We start from the raw sequence: 24668 nt of genomic DNA, 5'->3' as shown, positions 1-24668 counted from the left end.
TCGGATTACGTCTATATAGAAGGAAGTAAAGTTTCACATGTTTCTTTATAAAGGCGTTCCATGAGAACCGACTTTTGTGAAGGATTTGTCTTTCCCCAGTGAATATGTCTAGTGAAGCTGGAATGTTCTGTAAGTCCAGACTTTTCAGGTTTAAAGTATTCAATATATAAGATTGGTGTTCTAGCCGAATAGAGGCAGATCTTCCTGTTTGTCCGAAATAAGTTAATCCACAAGAGCACGGAATCTGGTAGACACCTGGATAATCCCTTAGTGCACAGACCACTTTTCACACGTGCATATTGTTCGGCATCAAGGCTAAATCATTGTAGAAGTTATCAAAATATTAAAGTAGGATAGCTTAGAGAGAACTTTTTTTTTTTTTTTCGCTGTTTCCAGCCTTCACGCGTTTCTCCCAATTATTAATAAATGAAAACTTTTCATGGGAAAGGGAATAGAGATAACTGCAGCCACATTATATATCACTATAGTATTGGGCTTTCTGATGTGGGATTAAAATTCGAGTTCTAGGGAGGGGGAATCTCCAGTTGCCCAAATCAGAGATTGACTAACTCAGGAGCTGATAAAAAAAAGCTTAGCCTTGCGTCGTCTGAAAAAAAAAAAACAGATTGTCCTTGGCTGGAACGTCATTTCCACATGGCTACAGCCGCCTTAGTAATATGAAATATTATTGGCAATATTCTTCCATATACCTTTATATATATATGGAAAATATGACTTATGAGACCACACAGCAATATACTCATCCGAAACAAATTGTGTGTTACATTGATACTCAGGTAACTGTTGTGAAATAAGGTTCTCTCTCTCTCTCTATATATATAGGCATAAATGGCAGTCTTGAAAACACATCACGCATAAACTTTCTTTCTTTACACTTGAGTAAAGGATAATAGAATTTACTTTAATCACCCGGAAAAAAAAAGGACTTTCTAGAATCATTTTAGTGAAGTTATAATTTACCTCTGGACAAAGGCACGTGTGATGTGAAACATTTGTTTACTGTCACTGGGTGAACAGTGAACATACAAAAACAGTGCAGCGAAGAAATTATGTTATGGAAAATTTGAATAAACTGTACTTGGATAATTGTCTGTGGAAATGCTAGTGGGATTTCGGTGGTAGATGGCGTTGGTGTAGTTGCGGGTCAGTTGGTGATTGAATGGTGGAGACGGATTTGCAGAGCATTTGCTCTCCCTCGATGAGTCCTTGGACGTGTTAATTAATAATTAGCTTTGATCATGGGTTACAATTACACACCACTGCATTTCACCACATCCTGTGTACAGATTTTTTTTTTTTTTTTGAGGGGGGGGGGACAAGATGTGACTGGACTAGCTGTACCTCATGAGGATACACTCGAGAATTGGGGGGTTAGAAAAATTGAAGGGAGAGGGAAGAAATAGCTTTCTTACGTTCTAATTTCTGCGCTTGGTCGCTCGATCTCTGGCACCGGCAAGCGGGTTTTTCATCCCATAAACTCGAGAAAATCGATCGTAGTACCCACATTATTTGAGATAGTCACATATCCTGTTAGAGTTAGGTACCAAGTGATGGCAGCACTTATTTGGCTGCCTATAATTAGTGATAGGCATGGGCAAACTATCTCTGATTGGCTACTGTTAGAGATTAATCTAGCCACTCAGTCTCCAAAAGCTAGATAGGGTATAAAGGCCTTAGCTGATTTCTTTTATTTCATATACTGTAAAAGAAGTGTTTTAAGAATTGATACAAAGGAAAATTTTCAATAGATGAAAAATCAAATTCATCTAAATCCATTCTTGTCTGCGCAAGAAAATTCTTGAGCAGACAAGATTCTTTCTTGGGTTGACAGTCATGGAGTGATTCATGAATGAGTTTTGATTTTTTTCCCCTTGAAAGTTTACCATGTAGATTGAAAAATACAAGTTATCATTTTTAGACGTCCTTCTCATCCGTTCACCTTCAGGTATTCTTACAACCACAATTTACAGAAAACAAACTTTCCCAGGTCGTTATATTCTCAAAGAATCTGCTCATCATCCTTGTCAAAAAAAAAAAAAAAAAAAAACAGGAATCATAAAATGTTTAATCCTACGAGCCAAAACTAACTGTTCAACTTCTCATTTATTACAGAAAGAACTTTCGACTATCAAACATCCCATGAAACTAAATGGCTTCTCCGAAAAAGCGCACACATCTTTTCGATTCTTGCAATTCAACACTAAACAGCAAAGATTCAATACGTCAAGTTCCAATTCCTTACATTTCCAGGATTTCAGAAGAAATATGATTTAACAGCCACTTATACACCTATTAACAAATTATCCACCCATTTTCCTTCATCTAAAGATAAACGCTCGACCTTGTCTCTACGTGGTGTGTATCAAGTTTCTTGTAATCTTTTCTACTTGGGACAAACTGGACGTTCTATAGAAAAAAGAATTCAAGAGCATCAGTCATCAATTCAACACAACAAACCTGAGAAATCTGGATTAGAAACAAGCCACAACATACTTTGGTTTAGGACGCTCCTGCTGCACAGATATCGCCTCAAATTTCAACGTTTATTTAAAGAATGTGTGAGGGGCCTTACTTCAACGTAATGACGGTATATCTGTATCAAAAATTTGGGAAAGTTTAATCAGGATAACTCAATTTTTTTTTTTTTAATTTTTGTAAATTTCCCGTATTAGTCTGTTATTTAAGATTATGTGAATTAATATCTTTAATTATGACTTTAAAAATGTTTACTCTTCTAATACTTAGCGATATGACATCACGTGGCTCGTTCTATGTGTGCATGATCAATTGTTCGTATTCCACTTTGTTTTTTAAAACTATTGCTATGTAGCCACTGAAGATAAATTACACATTCGTGTGTAGACGTATATATATTTCTAATAAATGAGTTTTAAAAAATAATGCATGACCGGTATTGTCAGTAATTGGCAAATGATTAATACTCACGGACATCTAGTAGACTTTCAGTGATTACTCTTTAAATTATGGAGATAATATTCAATAATATGTAAGCATGCAACAATGGTGGCCCGTGAAGTTTTAAGTGGGGGGTGCTGCCTATACAAATTAAAAAAAAAAAAACCATTAGCACAACTTAATATTATTGCATATTAATAGACCGCAACTCAGTATATTCGATGTTTATGTATTACCGCCAAAACATGGACTTATGAAAAGTAATTGGCTCTAAAGAGCCAAGAAAAATGACACTTAGCTAGATCACAAGTTACACTGATACATACCTCCATAAAACAGTATAACCACCCGAACAGCTACACAGATAAAATATACCAAAAATATACGCTTCAAGCTATCATCATAATATACGAATGTTATATCAACTCTATGGGAAACTTCGCTTCAGCAGGCAGACGAGTCCCTAACTTGGCATCAAAAAATTAGGGTAAATTTATTTAAGGGCTCTAGCACATTGGGCAAAGTGTAAGTACGGCCCTACGCATCACTGTAATTATTGACGAAACAAAAATAAACCCAAAAGTTTAGTGAATGAAATCCGGAAGTAGTAAAACGAATTTTATGGCTATATGACAAAGTAAAGAAGTCTGCCTAAAGCAATTATGAGAAAACTCCACACCACACAAGGCGAAGGTCAATTGAGACATTATATCCAGGGACGCTGTACAGGTATTATCGAAATCAATGACTGGCGAGAAAAGGCGGGGATTAATGAAATGATTAGTCTAGCTGTTGTTAATGTAAACTAACTCACGTGTTGATTGACAATTAATATGAAACCACTGTTCTGCAACAATCTCTTAATTCCCGATAACTACTACTTTTCAATAAATCACGTTTCTTTTCGAGCAATAATCAAGTTAGATCCATTTGTTTGTGCTGCAATTGTAAATTAATCTGATCTAGCATTAGGGAAAGGCTGGTAGATAATTATTTTTTATGAAGACAGAAGTTTGAGTATCACTTAAAAATAAAAAAAAAAACCACTCTCCCCTTTCTACATCAAGTTATCTAAATTTAAATACCATGCTTTCCCATTATCTATATTTGACCTATTTGTCAGTTCAAAACCTGTAACAACCTCTCAGCATCATTCTTCCCTTCACCTTTTCAAGTTGAAGTCTGTATTATCAGTATTAGCAAAAACAACTTGAAAACCATCTGCTCGAATAACAGAAAAACCAGACTCCCAGTGCTTGATCTTTCTTTCAAAGAATGCTCGTAGTAGCTCAAATAATATGGTCATCTTATTTTTTTGACTTTCTGTGGAAGTTCTTTCTGAGCCACTAAGTACTACAATGATGGCATATAAAGAAACGTTGATTTTTTCTTTTCCCCACAGGAATTAATCGAACTTCCCATGAGTCTTCAAAAGTCAGATAGGGCTAAGGTGGCATCTCTACTCCCTAGAAGTGAATAAAAGACGTTAGTGGATTTATTATGAATTAATTTCCACTCTCCTAACCCAAACCAGAAATTTAGTTGCAGTGTGCAAATAAATTTGTGATGAATGAAAACCATCTCTATTCCACTAAAAATCCTTACCCACTATTCAAGCTCTGGTTTTCCAAGAGTAAAAATTGCAATGATGCAGAAGTACCTCGAAATAAAAATATTAAAATGAGATTCTGAAAGAGCCTAGAGAAGAAAACCCATCTCAAATCGCAACATTCCTGATTCCTCAGTAAGGTTTCTTTCTTACTTGCTTGGCAGAAGTACTTCTCTCTAACATATAGCCAAAATCCTGAGATTATTCTCCACCTTTCACTCATTTAGGTACAAATACTTCCCACTATACCAGCAAGAAGGAAGCAAAATTCTGAGTAGCTTCAAATACCAGTCATCTGATTCTAATACTCTTTCCTCCTACTTCAACTGTGCTTAATTAACATTTCTATAGCTTTATGATCATTTATCATCCCATATTCTATACAGGATAAATATATCCTATATAGCCTGCTTCAATAAATGAGAGATAAAAGCCCACAATTATTGTCCTAATGCCAGACCCCATTTCTTTGAAAACGGGTATCAGCAACACACTTACCACCAATATGTTTTCTTTTACTCTTGTAACATTATCCATCTCTAGGCACAAAGGAAAAGTTTGGCAAAACGCTGTGGTCACTAGATTTTCCAAGCATCTGATTGGCAGATTCCCCCTTAACTGCAGTTTACAGAAGCCCCTTTAAGTGGATGGTTAGGCAAGAGAGCAAGCTGTTTTCATAACAGCTTGTCTCTTCAAATTTCTTCTCCAGGAAAAACAGGACTGCATTGCCACCTCCAAATTTCATAGTTGGGGTTATCTACCCTAGTAAGACATTCTCTGGGCATCCGTCACACCCACAGCAGTCTGTCTGCTCAATAGAGGTTGAAGAATAATTCATGGTTTCATAACACAGCTTTCATGTCCCACTGTGCACACTATTGGTACCGGTTACATGGAACTTGCATGTTGTTTAATTTTGACAGTATATATTCGAAGACAGAATTATTGACGATCAGCATCTTCAGGGCACAAAAACAGTTTGTCACAGTACGCAAGACTACAGCATGGTGTAACAAAGTGACTAGTTTACAAAAAATTGTAGCTACAACACAAATTAAAGTCCTAATGAGGCACCTATCTTAAAAAAAAAAAAGAGCAAGCAATAGCAGGTACTAGTTTTGTTGAGATTTGAAGTATGTTTCAAGGCTTCTATTGTTTCTAAGAACAATCTCTGACTTGTAAAAGCTTCTGTGCAGTACTTTTTTCTTCCAGCTGATCCTGTGTGCAGGGGTGATGACTCTTGAGTGTGGCCAAGCAGATCGACTGAGGCCTCTTTTAACTACCTACTACTATCAACTCTATCTTTTCTACTCTTACTATCAAAGCTGGCTCTCAGCACAACTTTTTGACTCTAAAGAGGCCAATGATGACGAGATATGAACTCCCATTCTACTTCAATAAAGGTCGAAACTGGTCTAGGTAGTGGCCCCTTGAATTTAATGCAGGGGTATCCAAAGTATCTTTTATGGTCACTGATACAGATATCCACAGTTCTTCCTGTTTGACCATAGTAAGCTCGATCACATGAGCAGGGTACTTCATGGCCTCCTGGATGTCATAAAGGAGGGATGCTGTCCTTGGGTGAAAGGACGAATTAGTACAACTAGTACCTGCTTTCTTTTTTTTTTTTTTTTTTTTAAGATAGAAGGTGCCTAATTAGGACTTTAGTCTGTGTTGTTGCTACAATTTTTTTGTAAACTAGATCCTTTGTTACACCATGTTGTAATCTAAATACAAAAATACTGTGACAGTGTTTTTGTATTCTGAAGATGCTGGTTACAACACAAGTGAAACATCAGCAATAAGTCAATAATTATTTACTTATAATTCTGTGTTTGAATATATACTGTCAAAATTAAATATGTACGATGAACAGATAAGCCTTTCTACACATGGAGCTTGCATGTTGCAGTCCTACCATGGATACCTCTATTATGAGCTGCAGTTTTGAATGTTTTTGTGCAGATGTGTTCCAATGTCTGAAATTCTGCATTCAATGTATTGGTTGACAGTGGCTTTTATTCTTTGTATCACCACACAGTCCCATCCACTGCAGTTGATTCGCTTGGATGTACCAATTTGCCAAACCGATAGGTCTACAACATGGCATCGTATCACAATGCCCATTCAAACTCAGCGTTTCACCTGGACACAGTTGAACTGACTTGGGGGCATTATATTTCTCCAATATATACAAACATGTGATGTATCACATGCACAATGCACCTTGCCCATGGGGAAAGGGGGTTCATGACTTCTACACACACTATAAACTATAAGGTTATGCCAATTGTAAGTGAAATCAAAAGTTTTTTTTCTCTTTTGCTAATTACTAATGGAGGAATTAATGTTATCACCTAGGATTTGACTTGCTTTCAATTCTATGCTGCAGTCACTGCAAGTTTTTTTTTTTTAAATCTTTAAAGATATATGGCCTGTGTAACTCAGTGCATCCTCTGCACTAGGCTTCCTGAAGGTAGACTAAGTTCAAGTCTAGTTGCCAAGTGGAGGAACTTTTTTATTATCCCAGAAATTCAAGTCATCTGTAGAACCCACATTACTTCAAACAGTAACATATCTTGTTAGGGTTATGTACTAAGCCATGGCAGTACTTGTTTGCCTATCTCTGCATCGGTTGTCACCTATACAGCTATCTAATTGGCTACTGGTCACTCACTGAACTGTTCACCCAGTCTCCAAAAACTAGACAGGGTTTAAAGACCTCACCTACTTCCTATAAGGGAATAAATGGCATTAGTTGATTTTTTGTTTTTTAAATTTTATAATGCTGGCAATGTTTGCATTATGAATATATACTTACCACTGCTGTTTTCCCCTCCCCCCCCTTTTTAAAAAAAAAATTATTTTGCACATTTAAGGCTAATATCTGGTGAGCACGGAACTGGCAACCCCAAGGTACCTGAGCTGGATTTGATCATACTTCATGCTCAAATCCAGATCAGGGCTAAGAGTCTCTATTTTACCCACCACCTTTCATTTCCCATTGTTTTACTATACTAGCAGGAAGCTCTAAAATCCATCTCCCAATCCATCTAGTCAACATGGGAGATTAGACCAAAATTCTCTATTTCCATTTGAGACAGCATTCTTACAATAGAGTACTGTTTCAGATGGAAATAAGTCATTAAATAAGAAGAAATGACTAGCAAGAATACTTATGTGAATACCCTTATTGGTGATGACAGGTTAATAAATCTGGCTGGAAGGTATTAAATGGGTATATAATTGGAATACGTAAACACAGATGTAAAGGAAATACATTCCATGATCTAAACAATGTGCATTTGCTAATATCAAGTGGGAAATAAGATAAAAGCAAACATGGTGTTTTTTTTTATTAATAATAAAATAACTTAGATTTAAAATTTATATCAGAAAGAATATGCCAAACCACAATAAGACTAAATAGAAGATATACTCTAAGAATAGTGCAAGTTTATCTACCTACAGAGCCCGTTGGTCAGAAAGTCCTGGGTTCAATTCCAGCCCATGACATGAGGAAACCTTTATCAGGTCTCTATTGATTAAAGGTGAGTTAGCCAGTCTCATACAGAAGTAGAGGGTTTTTTCACCCGGAAACTCTGGTTTTTCACTCAGAACATGCAAACCACTGTCGTGAACACACATGGATCTATAGCCATGAATACTTACAACAATGTGGAAAAGATGGGTTCTTCGCCACGTTATCCTTATGCCTGTAGTCAACCTCTTGGACAGAGATGACACATGATCTACTTACAGATGAAGTAGAACTTGTTTACCAAACATTATCATCTAGAAAATGGTAATCATTATTTTGATGGAGATGTCAATGAAAAGATAGGGGGAAAAAAAAAAAAAAAAAACTCCAAATAAAGCATCTGTAGGAATTATTGGTATTGGCACATGACTTTTTACAAAAAGAAACTGGACCCAAGAATGAAAATGATCATATATTAACAGATTACCATATATATATATATATACAGGGTGTTCGGGATAAATTTGACAGTTTCGTAAGGAAAAAGAAAATCTTCTTTGTATCTATTAAATTTAATGAATTGACAAAAAAACATTACAGGCAGAGTTAATTACAATACTATCAACAAGATTTACTCAAAATAACCACCATTAGCATCGATCACAGCTTCAATTCTGCTTCGGAACCTCGAACAAGCTGATGCTACAGTCTCCCTGGGAAGGGCCGCAAAAACTGTTTTAATTTTATCCATTAACTGGGCTTTTGTATTACTGGAAGTGCGATTGGTGTCTTTTTCAACTGCGCCCCATACAAAATATTCCATGGGGTTAAGGTCTGGGGAGTTTGGAGGCCAAACATTTGGACTGGTGAAGTCGTAGAAATTTTCAGACAACCATTTTTGACTTTTCCCAGAGGTGTGGCAAGGGGCCGAATCCTGCTGCCATACATACGGCCTACCATTGGCTACCCTTGTTATCCAGGGCTTGACTACAGTTAGCAACTCCACGAACAAAGCCCGAATTCCAATGCCAGGGTTCTTCAACACCTGTTCCTGCAGATTTGCGAGGAATTCTGCTGTACGAACGCAATCAGATCGTCTGCTAGGGATCTTTCTTCTTGCTACATCCTCGTAGTCACCATTGCAAGTCTCTAGTTCATGCCTGATTGTTTTTACTGTATTCAGGGAGCATTGGGCAGCAGTCGTAATATCCTTATTTTGATGGCGGGCACGAATCATCATGATACAAGTTATTCTCTTCCATGATTCAGGTGGGTTCCAGCTATCCATCCTTTCTGACATCTTGTATATGAATGAAGAAGGGTCCAAACTTTTAAATGAAGAGAAGTGTGTGTTAATACATGTAACTTACGGAAAAATATAATTAATTATAAATATGTCAAATTTATCCCGAACACCCTGTATATATATATATATATGGGATTTGTAACCCATATATATATATGGGTTGCAAAGATCATAGATTAGTCTGAAGCAAAATACTGATAAGCTTCAGAATGGAAAGACAAAACTGAAGGAAGAAAAACGAAAATCAGAAACATTTTAGAAATATTGTAAATTTATAAAAAGACATTAAAAAATGGACCCAATTTTGAATATTAAAATCTTCAACAATTCTAACAAGAAGTATAATAAAGAATGCTGAAAATTTATATGGCAATTTAAAAAGAGCAAAAATAGATAAAAAAAAGAAACTGAAGATCTAATTAGAAAAAAGAAGAAATATGGATCAAGATCCACATTATAAGAAATACAGAGTGTACTAAACATTGCAAAGCAATCAGGAAAAAGATAAAGATATAATGCAGGTAATCTTTATATGACAGATGTAAAAGATGCAAATGGAATACTGATTACAAACAGAACAAACATGTTGGAGATTACAGTTAAATTTTATCAAGAATTATATACAAATAGAGAAAAGGATACTGATACCTATAAAGAATATACAATCTTTTCTTCTTCTTTTGAAAGAATATACAATCAAAAATGAAAAATATAAGCTCTTACATATAAAACTAGCAAAATTGTTTACTGAGTATTTAAGAACGGGAAGAACCCCCTAAAAGTTGGAATACTGTGGACTCCCTGGAGATGTTACATAATAATAAGAAGAAAATAGTGTTCCAAAAAACAGGTGGAATGGATGAAGATGTATAAAACTTATATTCTGAAATATGAACTATAGAGTAGCGAATAGCTTCTATACATATGTTAAAAGCTTCAGTAGAGCAGGGGAATTATTTATGTCAATTCTGATAAACAGTGACAAATAGAAATATTTGCAGAAAATGAATGACTGTGTGAAAGAGAGGCCAGTAATCAGATTAACTCCCATCTTCAGTTGAGTATTTGTAGGGATACTGTCCCAAACATGAGAACTGTATCTGGTGGTCAGACAAATCTGTGATTTAAAAGGTAAAAATTGTTCAAAGGTAATGACTGGAAGGTGAGAGCCTAATTATTTGGATGCTCAGGTGATACTTGCATCAGTTCAACATTCAAAAAATAAGGTCAAAGGGTCCAGTGTTAGCTTTATTCCAAGAAAAAATTATCTTCATTAGAGATTTCTGTGTTGTCAAAAGAATAAAACAGAAAATTATTTTGGAAAAAAAAAAAGTATTAATGATGATACCAAAACCCCAAAGAAAATGGACATGAATATCACCAGACAGACAAACCAAGAATGATAGACTATATTATTGTAAACCAAAGATGGAAATCAAGTATCCTAAACTGCAGATTGTGGATCAGACCATAAGCTAGTATTAGCAAACCTAAGAATAAAGTTAAAATCTGGAAGCACTTTTAGAGTCAAAAGGAGACTGATTGTAAAAAAACTACAAGACAACAATATTCTAAGAAAATATCAACTAGAACTACCTGAAGGAACTACCAAAACAGAATATAAACATCGAAGAACGTTGGTGCAAATTAAAGGAAATAATATTAAATTCGGCAGAAAAAACAATAGGTTACATGGAAAGAGAAAGTAAAAAGGATTGGATCTCAAATGAAGTAAAAAGGTTAAGTGATCAAAGGAAAAGCATGAAACTAAAACAGAAATGAATATAATAGATTAACCAGAGAAATTAGAAAACTAGTTAAAAGAAAAATGCAAAATGGTAGAAAAGCTATCAAAAGAAAATAACCTTCATGGACTATATAAACAAATAGACCAAATTAGTAAGACAAGGACAACAAAAATTATAATGATCAAAAACAAAGAGGGACAACTAATTGAAAGTAAAACAAAAAGAATGGCCAGATGGGAAGAATACTTCAAAGATTTAGACAATAAAAACAGCTCCCAGGATATTACGATTCCAGCCACTGAAATGGAAAAGGAAACAAATATCTTTACCAAAGAAATAATAGCACACAGCATAGAAAAACTCAAAACTAGGAAAGCACCTGGCATTGATCAAATACATGCAGAATTCTTAAAAGTAGGAAAGGAACAACTTTTGGAACCATTAAAAATATTATTTGAAAGGATCTACAAAAACAAAGCAGTGCCTACTGCTTCGTTTTTGTTTAATGGTGAAATTATAAAAGATATAAACAGACGAATAAGTCAAGCATCCCAAACTTTTGGATGACTTAATAAAATATGATACATCAAACAAGCAAGTAACAAAAGTAAGAATCTATGAAACAATGGTCCTCCCAATAGTCCTCTATGGAAGTGAATGCTGGAATCTCAAAAAGGCTGAAGAGAAAAAATTGTTAGTTACTGAAATGGGTTGGCTAAGAAGATTACTTGGAGTATCTCTGCTGGATCGACTAAGAAACAAAGACATAAAGAAATGACTAAAACAAGAAATAACAACAATAGACAAAATCCAAGAAAGAAGACTGATGGTCATGTGACCAGAAAGACTACCATCTAAAGCCCTGAATACAACAATGGAAGGTAAAAGATCCAAAGGACGGCCCAGAATTAGATGGATAGACAAAATAAAAGTGGACCTGAAAACCAAATCACAACAAGCGACACCAAACTGGACAGAATTGTTCGGACTCTCCCGGGACAGACAGAAGTGGAAAGAGTTCATTTGGCCTCATCATCATCCACATAGATGATGGAAGAGAGAAGAAGAATGATACTGAAATTAACAAGGTTATCAGAACCCAGCGTCCGTGCGGTTAGCCTAGTGGCTTTGCAACCATATGACTGGGGAAGGAGTGTCCTAGATTCGATTCCTGTCGACGACATGAGGAGCTGAAGGATCTTCCTCAGCCATAGCCAAGTTAGCCGGTATTGGGTGTGGACAGCAGGATTTTTCCCACCAGTTTATCTAGCGTTTTTCATCCTGCAAGCAGACAAACTGGCCCCGTGAACACACACAGGGATACAGCCAGGAATACTTCGAGGCATAGGGGTGACCATTCTATCCTTGTATTTCGGTTATGAAATCCAAGCATGCTTGAAGGGTTGTGGGCCTTAAAGCCATTGAGATAGATAGATCAGAACCCAGCAAAGAACTGTTTAGAAATCAGAATTTAGGACCACAGAAGTTATTACACTGTTTAAATGACTAATGTAATTTTCATTAAACAAGAAAATGAGTACAGTATCAGCAGCAAAACTTTGTACAGAATGTTAAATCAAATTGCCAGTTAACACATCCTCCAACTAACAGGCTGTAGGTTGGAATCTCATAACGTGTATCCAGTCAAAGCTAGCAACCCAATTTACAGAAATCAAACACCACATAATTACACAGGCACTTGTGCAAAGTTCAATTTAATCTCAATAAATACCACTAACAATCATGATTCCTGAAATTTTTCCATGGTACCATATGAGTTAAAAAAAAAGTTGGAAGCACACTGCACAAAAGTTACAGGCCAAGAGTTTTGCTATAACACTAGAAGGCACAGTTGCTGCCATTTGAATAAGAAGCAAGTCTTATTTTTTGATCCTTTCAAAATCAGTTTTGGATGTTTGACAATAGCAAATTGTGATAAGTTTAGTTCTATTATTATCTATTTTATTTTTTTTATGCCTTGGAAGATCCAAGCTTAGATAAGGAATGAGAATAAGAAAGTGGAATGGAGAATGTTTTCATACCAATAAAAATTGCTTTAGTGATTTAATCAGAGCAAAGCTCTAGATCAGATGATTTTTGCTCTGTAGTCTAACCCTTTGAAAGCTGTCTATAAACAAAGTAGAGGTTTTACACTAGGTGCCAAAATTTGTCTACCAATGAATGGTGACCAGTAATATATAAGAGGCTTGGTCTTCCCTGTGCTGGATGACACATCTAGAGCTCAATCTAATAGACAAGCTTAGGTATATGGGACATAATTTATTTTGAACAGTATTAAAACACCAAACTAAATTATAAAAAGATGCTTATTAAACTGGCTTATTTTGCTCTTGAAGATGCTGGTTTGAAATCCAGTGAAATATAAGCCAGTTAATAAACATTTTATTTTATTTAAATATAAAGAGCTAATAAGCTTCCTTTGCAACGAGTCGTCCGGTATTGTACTACATACTAGGATCACTTGCATTTGCTAATGCTAGTGTCGCCGATACTTTATATTTACTATATTCGGCAAGAAACTCTCCGATTCCAATCTTTGAGTTTCTTATTTGGTTTTAAAACTATGTGGGATTTAATATCCCCTTAATTTAAGTAATTTTATTTTATAATTTAGAAAAATTATAAAATTTATAATTTAGAAACAAGTTATGAAACAACTAGAGTTCAGTGAATTCCAACATGTGCCCCACACTCTCATGATCAAAAAAAAAAAACATCAGTTCTATCAATGTTTTAGTCCAGACCGTGCAATCTATATCTTCTTGGCTATCTCAAGAAGTGTCTTTAGCTCCCTTTTACACACTTTTGTAATTGAAATAAAATTTAGATTGCTCTAAAATAATGAAGAATAAATTGATATTCAGTAATCTATTGTTTATCTGACCACAACAGGAAGACAATTTGCCATTCTGATAATTAAAGGATTGGATAACTGAAATAAAAATCAATCAGTTCTGATAGCAGCATCCTAACTACTGAACTTGACCATATCCTCAGCACTTTCTTAGTCAATGGCTACAATCCTCCCCAAAAATATTAAAACCATGTAACCTCAACCCCGCCCCCAGCATAAATTACTCAAGATCTATCACCATTCTATATATCTGGGGCACATCCAAAAAACTAACAAAAATCTTAAGGAAATTTAATCTTACAACCATTTACAGACCACATAAAAAACTGGCATCTCTTATCTACTCCACCAAAGACCAGCCACATTCCCTGTACCTACCAGGTCCCTTGTGGTTGTAAACTATCCTACTACAGTATCAGAATTTCTGAACACAAAGACTGCACATCTGGGTCTACCAATACAGCCACCCAGGACTTGCTGACCATGCTTTGGACACCCATGACAGGATATGCTGGAAGGCTATTCCTCGAATCTGCCTCAGCCATGAAAAACTTTTGAAACTGCAAGAAATTTAGGTGCATGAGACCGCTTAATTTAGGAAGCATTAATCTTCAGAACTTTAGCCCAGTGACCAAGACTACCTAATTCAGCCCACTAGGGAATACCGTTTAGGAGTCTGGGCCCAACTATAGTTGCCCCTCTTCAGTCCCATTTGCTCAGTGTTAGTGCCTGAATGCACATATCATTGTTTTTTGTGATCCTTGATGATGGCAATGTAAGAATTCTGAAATATAGGCAAGTATCAATTAAAGTTCTTATAATTAATATAATAGATCATATCCAGGTCATTTCGCAACTAACAGAAAAATTCAGAGAATACCAAATCTTTCTATTTCCTCTTTATTGATTTTAAAAAAGCATTTGATACCATAGAACACAATGCAGTCATCAGTGCCTTACTGGAAATAAATGTGGACCCTAATTACATCCATATGATAAAAAAAATTAACAGAAATCAGACCACACAAATTATTTTATAATTTAGTTTGTTTGGTAGTAATACTGCTGAAACAAGTTATGAAACAACTAGAGTTCAGTGAATTCCAACATGTGCCCCACACTCTCATGATCAAAAAAAAAAACATCAGTTCTATCAATGTTTTAGTCCAGACCGTGCAATCTATATCTTCTTGGCTATCTCAAGAAGTGTCTTTAGCTCCCTTTTACACACTTTTGTAATTGAAATAAAATTTAGATTGCTCTAAAATAATGAAGAATAAATTGATATTCAGTAATCTATTGTTTATCTGACCACAACAGGAAGACAATTTGCCATTCTGATAATTAAAGGATTGGATAACTGAAATAAAAATCAATCAGTTCTGATAGCAGCATCCTAACTACTGAACTTGACCATATCCTCAGCACTTTCTTAGTCAATGGCTACAATCCTCCCCAAAAATATTAAAACCATGTAACCTCAACCCCGCCCCCAGCATAAATTACTCAAGATCTATCACCATTCTATATATCTGGGGCACATCCAAAAAACTAACAAAAATCTTAAGGAAATTTAATCTTACAACCATTTACAGACCACATAAAAAACTGGCATCTCTTATCTACTCCACCAAAGACCAGCCACATTCCCTGTACCTACCAGGTCCCTTGTGGTTGTAAACTATCCTACTACAGTATCAGAATTTCTGAACACAAAGACTGCACATCTGGGTCTACCAATACAGCCACCCAGGACTTGCTGACCATGCTTTGGACACCCATGACAGGATATGCTGGAAGGCTATTCCTCGAATCTGCCTCAGCCATGAAAAACTTTTGAAACTGCAAGAAATTTAGGTGCATGAGACCGCTTAATTTAGGAAGCATTAATCTTCAGAACTTTAGCCCAGTGACCAAGACTACCTAATTCAGCCCACTAGGGAATACCGTTTAGGAGTCTGGGCCCAACTATAGTTGCCCCTCTTCAGTCCCATTTGCTCAGTGTTAGTGCCTGAATGCACATATCATTGTTTTTTGTGATCCTTGATGATGGCAATGTAAGAATTCTGAAATATAGGCAAGTATCAATTAAAGTTCTTATAATTAATATAATAGATCATATCCAGGTCATTTCGCAACTAACAGAAAAATTCAGAGAATACCAAATCTTTCTATTTCCTCTTTATTGATTTTAAAAAAGCATTTGATACCATAGAACACAATGCAGTCATCAGTGCCTTACTGGAAATAAATGTGGACCCTAATTACATCCATATGATAAAAAAAATTAACAGAAATCAGACCACACAAATAATCCAATTTGATCAACCTATAAATATAGATATAAAGAGAGGAGTCTGTCAAGGCGATGTGATCTCCCCAAATCTATTTACCAGCACTTTAGAATACATTCTGAAAAAAATAGACCTAAACGGAGGAATAAGCATAGATGGTAAAAAACTACAAATCCGTATGTTTGCCGATGATCTAGTACTCATATCCAACAACCCAAAACACCTAGAAGAAATGGATGAAAAAATATAACAAACAGCAGTAAGATAGGCTTAGAAATGAATCTAGAAAAAACAAAATGGATCAAAAACATCTACACAAGTGACAGTCACCTATGTATTAATAACATCCCTATAGAACAAGTTGACTGCTACAAATACTTAGGACAAACAATAAAAATGAATAACAACTTATCTGAAGAACTAGCAAAGACAAAGAAAGCTGCATGGCTATCATTCAACAGACTAAAAGAAACACTTACTGATCCAAATCTTGACATCTCTGCGAAGGTAAAACTATTTAATCGTGACATTCTTCCATCACTCACATATGGATCAGGAACATGACAAGAAAAGAAGAGACTCTCAGAACAATTCAGCATGCAATAGAATGCAGGATTTGTACCATCAGCAAAATGGAACATGTTAGAAACATGGAACAAAGAAAGAGATCAGGTATAAAAGATATAACTGCAGTATATGAAAGCAAGATGAGATGGGCAGGTCACATAGCCAGACTCAGGGATAACAGATGGACATATAGAATACTCAACTGGCAACCAAGAATAAAGAGAAAACCAGGAAGACCACCTATCAAGATGGGAGGATCCCCTAATGAAATCTATCGGTATAACAAGGAGGGGAGAAGATCTAGATCGTTGGAGGCATCTTTGTGACCTGCACTCATGGAGAAATAATGAGTGAAGCACAGGTCCATCAAGGATAATTAATATTTTAGTATATGTTGTATCCAGAAAGGGGGGAAAAAAAAATTACGAGTAACTGATGTATAATCCTATCTACCAAAAATTACTTTTGTTGTGACAAGATATGCTATCCAAGATTTGGTTACCAATCTACTTAAAACTAATGTCCTTTCCTGAAGTTTTTCATAGATTAAAATAAAAGGACAATCTGTATTAAACATTATTTTAATCTATGAAAAACCTTTGTACATTAAAAGAAATATGGTAATAATTTCTTAACTATGTAATAATGAGACGATAGCCAAATATGGAAATATGCATATACAAATTTGTTCTTCAATGAGCACTAGAAAGAATTATAACCTAATTGAAGGCCAGCAGTCTATATTATTAGGAAATAAAAAAAAAAACGTGTTTTTAAGAAACTTGGGAAAGCATTTTGTTTTTCCATATGCACATACACATTCCATATATACACACATGCATGCCATATTTACAAGAAATATTATAATCCTATATTTTATGATGAATACTTACTAATGATGAAACAAACACATCATTCTTTATGAACATAAATTTGGCATAATCCATTTGTAATAAGTAGTGATGGAAAAGTGTTTATGTAATGAAATGACAAATAATAACATAACCATTTCTTTTACAAATGTTTAAAACAAGATTAATAACTGTATAATCTACATTTTTATTGAACAATTCACATAGTGACATTTTATACAGTGCTATATACAGATCTGAAGTATAATTATTCTTGTGAGATGAGCACATCCATGAATTTACAACAGGCCAGATGAATAACTATCTTCCTCATTCATCTTGAATGAGTTTTTTTTAAATTAACTTTTTAATTTTTTTTTTTTTTTTTTTTAAACAAGAACACTACAAAAGGTGATTACCTAACCACAGTGTTAAACAGACCACTAATACCCAAGCAGGTCAACTGAATCTGAGTCTTCTTTGGACAAAATCTGAAATGTTTCGGTTATAAAACTGGCAGAACAGAAAAGCCATTTAATGTCTGCTTTGGGCAGCAGTTACAGTCGATGTCTGGTATGAGAACCATGCTCACCTCAATGCTGAGTTCATGTGAAGCGTCTTTAATAATCAACAACTATCCTTCCTAATGATGGAGCAAGAGAAGTGCATGTATACACAGATAGCGAAATAGTCATCGCAACACTCAATTTTCTCCAAGTGCACGCCGCCATTAGAGGAACTTTGTCAGGAGATCCTGACCTTTCAGTATTTTCTGGCAGTTAATATATTACATTAGCGCCAACACTAGGAAGGGTCATAATGCATAATCACATCAGATAACTGTGATCATTCATGTTATTTCAACAGTATATTTCAAAGGAATATGGGCATCATTACAAGTGTTAAGTTATCTCTCTTACTAAAGTGCGGTATGAGTAAAAGAGCTAGCACTGTTACTATGTGCAAGACTTAGCATACTTCCACTGATGCTAATATCATCAGAAGGTAGTGGTTCCTGGGAGGCTTCAGCAATTGCAATTGCATCAAAACCTAATCGCGCACTTTCTTCATCAAATGCTTCAATTTCTCGAGCTTGACGATCTAACAAAAGTCTTTGTCGCTCAGCTCTTTCTTCTTGAAACTGCTGTTTTTCTAGCTCCATCTACAAGAAAGAAAATAATTTAAAAATGTTAAAATTTTTTGAATGCGATTTTACTCACACTCATAGACTTGTTTTCACATTTTTATTTATTAAACAATGTTTTACATAAAATGCATACTGTAGATAATATTGTACTATTATAATCAAAGACTATGAAAGAAAAAAATTTGAAACAAGCAGATGTTGATAGGCTGCCGATCATCATTAGAGGCTTGGAGAAATTACGAATGATTTGGATGTGGAATTTCATGACAACAAGGGGCGTAATCAACTGTCTATATTCAGATACGTGAGTGCAATAGATAACGAACTTCAATGAACACAAAGAGAAGTAAACCACAAATAAAATCTCAATCCATAACTGCAAGTTAGAATTGTGTGAAGGGCAAATTTTGTAAAGCAGATTTTAATAAATATGTTGGCAAGGCATCAAATAGTCAGCTTATTTATACTTGTTTTAAATACAGTAAAAGAAAACTGTAGTTACTGAGATGAAAAAAAAAAGCTTGTTGGATAAGAGAAAAGTAAGAGCAATTAGTTGTGTGAAATTTAAGTTGTACTGAAATGGAAGATGAGTAGTTGAATTTTATTCCCAGCAAAGGAAGGGAGGATCACCAATACTTTTGGATAACTGTGATCATTCATGTTATTTCAACAGTATATTTCAAAGGAATATGGGCATCATTACAAGTGTTAACTTATCTCTCTTACTAAAGTGCAGTATGAGTAAAAGAGCTAGCACTGTTACTATGTGCAAGACTTAGCATACTTCCACTGATGTTTGTTTCTTTAAGTTATCAATTAACTAGCAAAATTGCAACATGTTTAGGTAATCATTATTATTTAACTATGCAATTCACACAGATAAAAAAAAAAAGGCTGTAAACTTATTTATATATTAATACTATAGATAGGATAAGGATTCTATAATCTCTCAATAGTCACTTGAAAAAAGCATTAACCATGAAATTTTTTTTAAGTGCCCCAAGTTTCATCAAATAAGGATGACATGATCTCACAGGTGATGAATATCTTCCAATTAAAGGCATTTGCAAACATCCATACTATACTGGAGTTGAACACACAACCTTTATTCAGGTTGAGGATCAAAGATGCAATCCAACTGACAAAAATAAAATTCTAAAAAACAGTTTAATATTAAACCTTTTCACACATTTTGCAGTTCAACACAGCCTATTGTACTCTTGTAGTCAAAGAGAAGGCCACATAAAATTCAAGATGGTAGATTAAATTTGTCATTATTATTATTTTTTTTTTGTAATCACATACAAGAGAGATTGTTCATTCTATAGTATTAATATCATGGATGGATGGAAGGGTAAGAAGAAAGAGGAAACTTGTTGACATTGGACTTGAAGAACTTGCAAACAGAGTAAAAATGTGTTTTCTGGAGTTGTTACTGTATGTGTTTTTAGTTGAGTTGTTACTGTATGTGTTTTAGGAGATTTAGACAAGAGCTGGGAAATTACTGATGCCAAGTTTGACTGAACCATGGCCATTGAAATATTTGTAGAAAATACTAGTAATAGAAACCAAACATCTGTGTGAGAGAGGATGGAATTAAGTGGTGCAATATACAGCTCAACTGACCTTGCAGTGAGGGTACCATCTTAAATGTGAGATAGCTGAGTGGTAATGTGATGCCTGGAGCAACAGAGAAAAGTTAATTTTTTAGATACTGAGAACTTTATTTGTAGTATGTTTATGCCAAGAGACATCTAATGTTGGAGTAATTCCCAAGAAGAGATCCTAACTAGAGATCTGTTTTATAGTTATAATCATCCTGCTGAAGAATGTTTTGAAGACCAAGATTTATGAATGTAGTTGATATTTCAGAAGTTTATGATTTGCATTGTGCAATAGTAAGCTTACTCCACCTTGTGGTGGTCAGGATGACAATTTCATCAGTGTTTTAGATTTCTGGCCCATGCTAGCAAATTATGTGGACTACCCCAAGAAGAATGTCTTCAGTCTACTTTTAAATCTGACGGATTCTTTGTTATAAGAATTTGAAAGTTTTTATATCAAAGAAACAGATCTCTCTCTCTAAGGTGAAAAGAATGAGACTCCTTTTTTTTCTTCCATATAAAAAAAGCAAATGATATGTGCAAAGAATTTATATTCTTGATTGCATTCATATTTCGTACCAAAGTGGGCAACATTAGTTAGTATATGTAATATATGGCAATATGCCTGAATAACGTCTAAACTTGAGATATTTCCTACGCATAAACCTGGATAAAATAAGAATGAAAGAATCTACTTTCTTTCCCAGGTAAGAAAACCTTCTACAACTATCTGTAATCCAGATAGTTGTACGGTGATACACTATTTTCCAATTGTGTACAGAAATATTTTTGCATCCAAGTTAGCCTGTTAAATCCCCATTCAGAAACACAGGAGGAAGCGTGCTTACATTACAGGATACTAGGTCAGTTGCTTTATATACAACTAGCCCATTTCAGGAGCTAACTTTTGTTCATCAAAGTATGGATAAAACAAGATAATTTTCTTACAAAATATAACTTGCCAGAAATGAAGACATTAGTTCAATTGACTAATATCTGTAATGTATCTAAATCAAACTATCTGTAGTAGACTATACCTAACTTATTTACTTGCAACATAAACAGAACCTGAATTGTATAACAGATATGTAAACATAATTTATGGCATAAATTGGTTGTTTCTAATGGATCAAATTAATTCCAAGTTTCCAAAAGCAAGTATAATTTTTTATCTACTGATATTTTCCAGTTCAAGAGCCCTTGAAATAGGATATTATTTATTCTTAGTGAAAGCATGTTTAGAAGAAATGTTCAAGTGCCTATCCATGTGCTTTCCTTCATTAACAGCTCTTTAATTATCAACTTTGCTAGACAAAGGAATACCAAAAGCTTAAGGTGGCTGCAAAATATTTTCAAGAACAGAACTTTGCAGATCAGTTGTCCTAAAACATATTCTTGCACTATAAAATTATGATGTTCACTATGGTAGAATCTTTGGATGAAATACAAAGATAATTCAACCAGCGTAATGCTAATTACTGCTATGTAAAATGGCATGAGTAGTTATTAAGCAAAGAGATGACATCAAAGGCAGAACGACATGATTCCTACAATAAAGAGTCGGTATTGGAGTATTAATAACTGAGTTTTTCAAAGCAATCTTTTAAATATTTCTCACACGATTTAAATTAATGCATTACAATTTATTCAAGAGTTATTTTTGGATAATTATTCTTTTATCAGTAAGAAATCAAGGGTTGATTGATTTGACTCAGGAGGTCAAATGTCAAAGGGTACACAAGGTAATAAAAAAGTCATTAGGAGATAAATTAGTAAATAATGTTATGCACAAAAATAAGTTTACCAATGTAGTATTTACATGTGAATAGAATTTAAAATCAAATGTGTTTGTATAAATTAATTCTTTGTAAAAAGTTAAAAACATCAGACAATTTGTCCAAGTCTGGTAAGATCTGCCTGAATATACCCAGGCAGATCAGGTAAGTAAAAATTTCACTCCTCTCTCATGTGAAGTGCTGGCATTCAACCAGAATATGACAAATGGTGAGATACGTGTTGCATTTTTGCACATGTATGGGTCATCAGCCATCAGTAAATAAGAATGTGCAAGATGAATGCAACCTATGCAGGGCTTAACTTCAGGTTTAATCTCATGCAATTTGTTTCTCTGGACATCTTGCTATGATGAGTGCCAATGAATAATTTACTTTGTTGTTATAAATTGACTGACTGCAGTCTGCATATGCACCTGTCAAGCAGTATGTCAAAAAAGTATGAGTTGAGCTGATCTAGCAGCTGCAATCTCTTTTCCCTTAATTCAAATGTGTCTGGAAATCCAGCACAACTGAACAACAAAATTACGAGAATTCATTTTGTACAAAAGTTGTAAAACCTCACCAAGCATTGAATGTGGATTATACATAGGAGGCATATGACCTGTAAAGAACCCCCACAAATCCATAAAAAAAGTACACTTTTAGTAGTGATTTTCTTTTATATGCACAAGAGCAAGCTGAAAGGCATGCAACTCTGTTGTATGCCATTCAGTTGTATACAACATACAATTCTGTTGTATGCTGCAATCAAGTAGAATCTAGTTGGATATAGTAATGTCAGGAAACACCAACGTAACCGAGGCATGAGAATGAGATTGCAACTCATCAGTATAGATGGGCAAGAATTCAGTGAACGCTCTGTGCACATTAAACAATTGCAGATAGACAAGATGGAGTGCAAACTTGCCATTAAGGAATGGTGTAGGTGCAAGTAATGGTCTCAATATTCAATATAGCTTGCATTAGCTCTTTAACCACGCTACCAGCCACAACGTCTATAGATGTGTCAAGGTTATCATGGATGCGAAGTGCGTATTAAAATTGTAATACCATTGATATTACATTGACATATATGATGGATACAAAGCATATGAGGATGCGTATTTGATCCATAATGGCCGGTAAGGTGGGTAACATGCATACCAAACAGACGTCTTCAACATAAAGGTTTCAGTGGGTGATGTGTGAAAGCACCAGTAGTTATCTATATACCCTGATGATGGGATCCAACCATTACAAGATGCTCTGCCTTGCAGAACCATGGACTTAATACCCATAATTCAGCTTAGCTGCTTTAATATAAGTACACAAGTTGACATACTTGGAAAAATTTAAAGACAGAAACTTAAACACATGAAATAAATTAGCTGTAAAATTTTTGCCTACATAACATAGGCATCTTCAGTGCACTGATAGCAGAACACAATATAAAATTACAATTATTGAATCATTTTCAAAAAGTGTGACGATAGCGTCAAGAGGCCAACAAACATTCAATAAAATTCCTGATTATTTAAAAAAATCATCAGGGATTTGAATAAAAAGGATGAATAATATTTTCCATAAAGGAGATCATTGAAAGCCATCAGATCTGTTTAAGTTCAGTACAAAGGTTTTACAACTTTCTCCATATACACTACTTGGAAAGAAGTCAATGGACACCTCCCATATACAAGGAGCATCTTGCCATTGTTATATACTTATTTTATTAGTTATATTTTTATTTGTCTTAATTCTCCTTTTATTAATTACGTCTTTAATTCTTGCTTATATAGTATTCTGTCCTTCTTAAGCCCCTCTACTACTACTACAATCTGCTTTGGCTAAATTCTATCCTTTCTGTGGTCGCTCCTATTGGATATGTGTGCAAATATCAGCAAACAAAGAGAATGCCTCGGGCCTGAGCCAAATCTCCTTTGATGCAAATCTAGAATTAACTCCTTTATAGAATTAAGAAAATTTGTTTGTTAAAGCTGTGTCATCTTATTTCCTATACAAGAGAAGTCTCCTTGTCAGAGAGTTAACAATCAGACTAACCTATGACTCTGGAATTTAGCTATTAACATATCCAATTTCAAACCCTTAATGAGCTTGTTCTAAATACAGTAGTGGCTAATTCCCTGCGTTTAAATTCGCACAGGTCCTAATTTTAATGAGCAGTGCATTGATTTCAGAGATCAGACAATTTTATAAGGTAAAGAAAACAGGAATGTTTATTCATTCTTTAGTACGTTACACAATAATCAAAATTACACTCAACTAAGCTGAGCTACACTTGCATGTAATGCTATTTAACCAGACAAAATCTCACCACAATCAATACCTCATATTAAAAGACAATATTAATTTAAGATGTCCTACTTTCATTCATTCATTCCAAGGCTATTAGACTATGACATGCCTCAACAATTCAATATCAAACTCTACTACAACACACCTCTAGAATTACAACA

At 34.7% G+C, this 24668-nt stretch overlaps 1 protein-coding gene across 4 annotated transcripts in view; it reads right to left on the bottom strand.

The window, feature by feature from the left end:
* The window catches only part of LOC150104464 (serine/threonine-protein kinase Tao-like), a 713758-nt gene that overhangs the window by 221953 nt on the left and 467137 nt on the right, over positions 1–24668 (bottom strand). For 3 of the 4 annotated variants that reach the window (XM_090395157.1, XM_090395158.1, XM_090395156.1), the window contains one exon: positions 17857–18830. The exons of the other annotated variant lie outside the window; for it this stretch is intronic. In XM_090395157.1, the coding sequence (XP_090251283.1) occupies positions 18588–18830 (243 nt within the window). In that variant the 3' untranslated portion in view covers positions 17857–18587. Of the gene's footprint in view, positions 1–17856; positions 18831–24668 lie in introns of those variants that run through there. 4 annotated transcript variants of the gene reach the window in all.

Source organism: Typopeltis vanoorti, chromosome 7 (assembly GCF_054136105.1).
Source record: "Typopeltis vanoorti isolate ZY-2024b chromosome 7, IOZ_Tvanoo_1.0, whole genome shotgun sequence".
Taxonomy (NCBI): domain Eukaryota; kingdom Metazoa; phylum Arthropoda; class Arachnida; order Uropygi; family Thelyphonidae; genus Typopeltis; species Typopeltis vanoorti.
The sequence above is the reverse complement of the archived record's forward strand: the minus strand, read 5'-3'. Positions and strand labels throughout refer to the sequence as shown.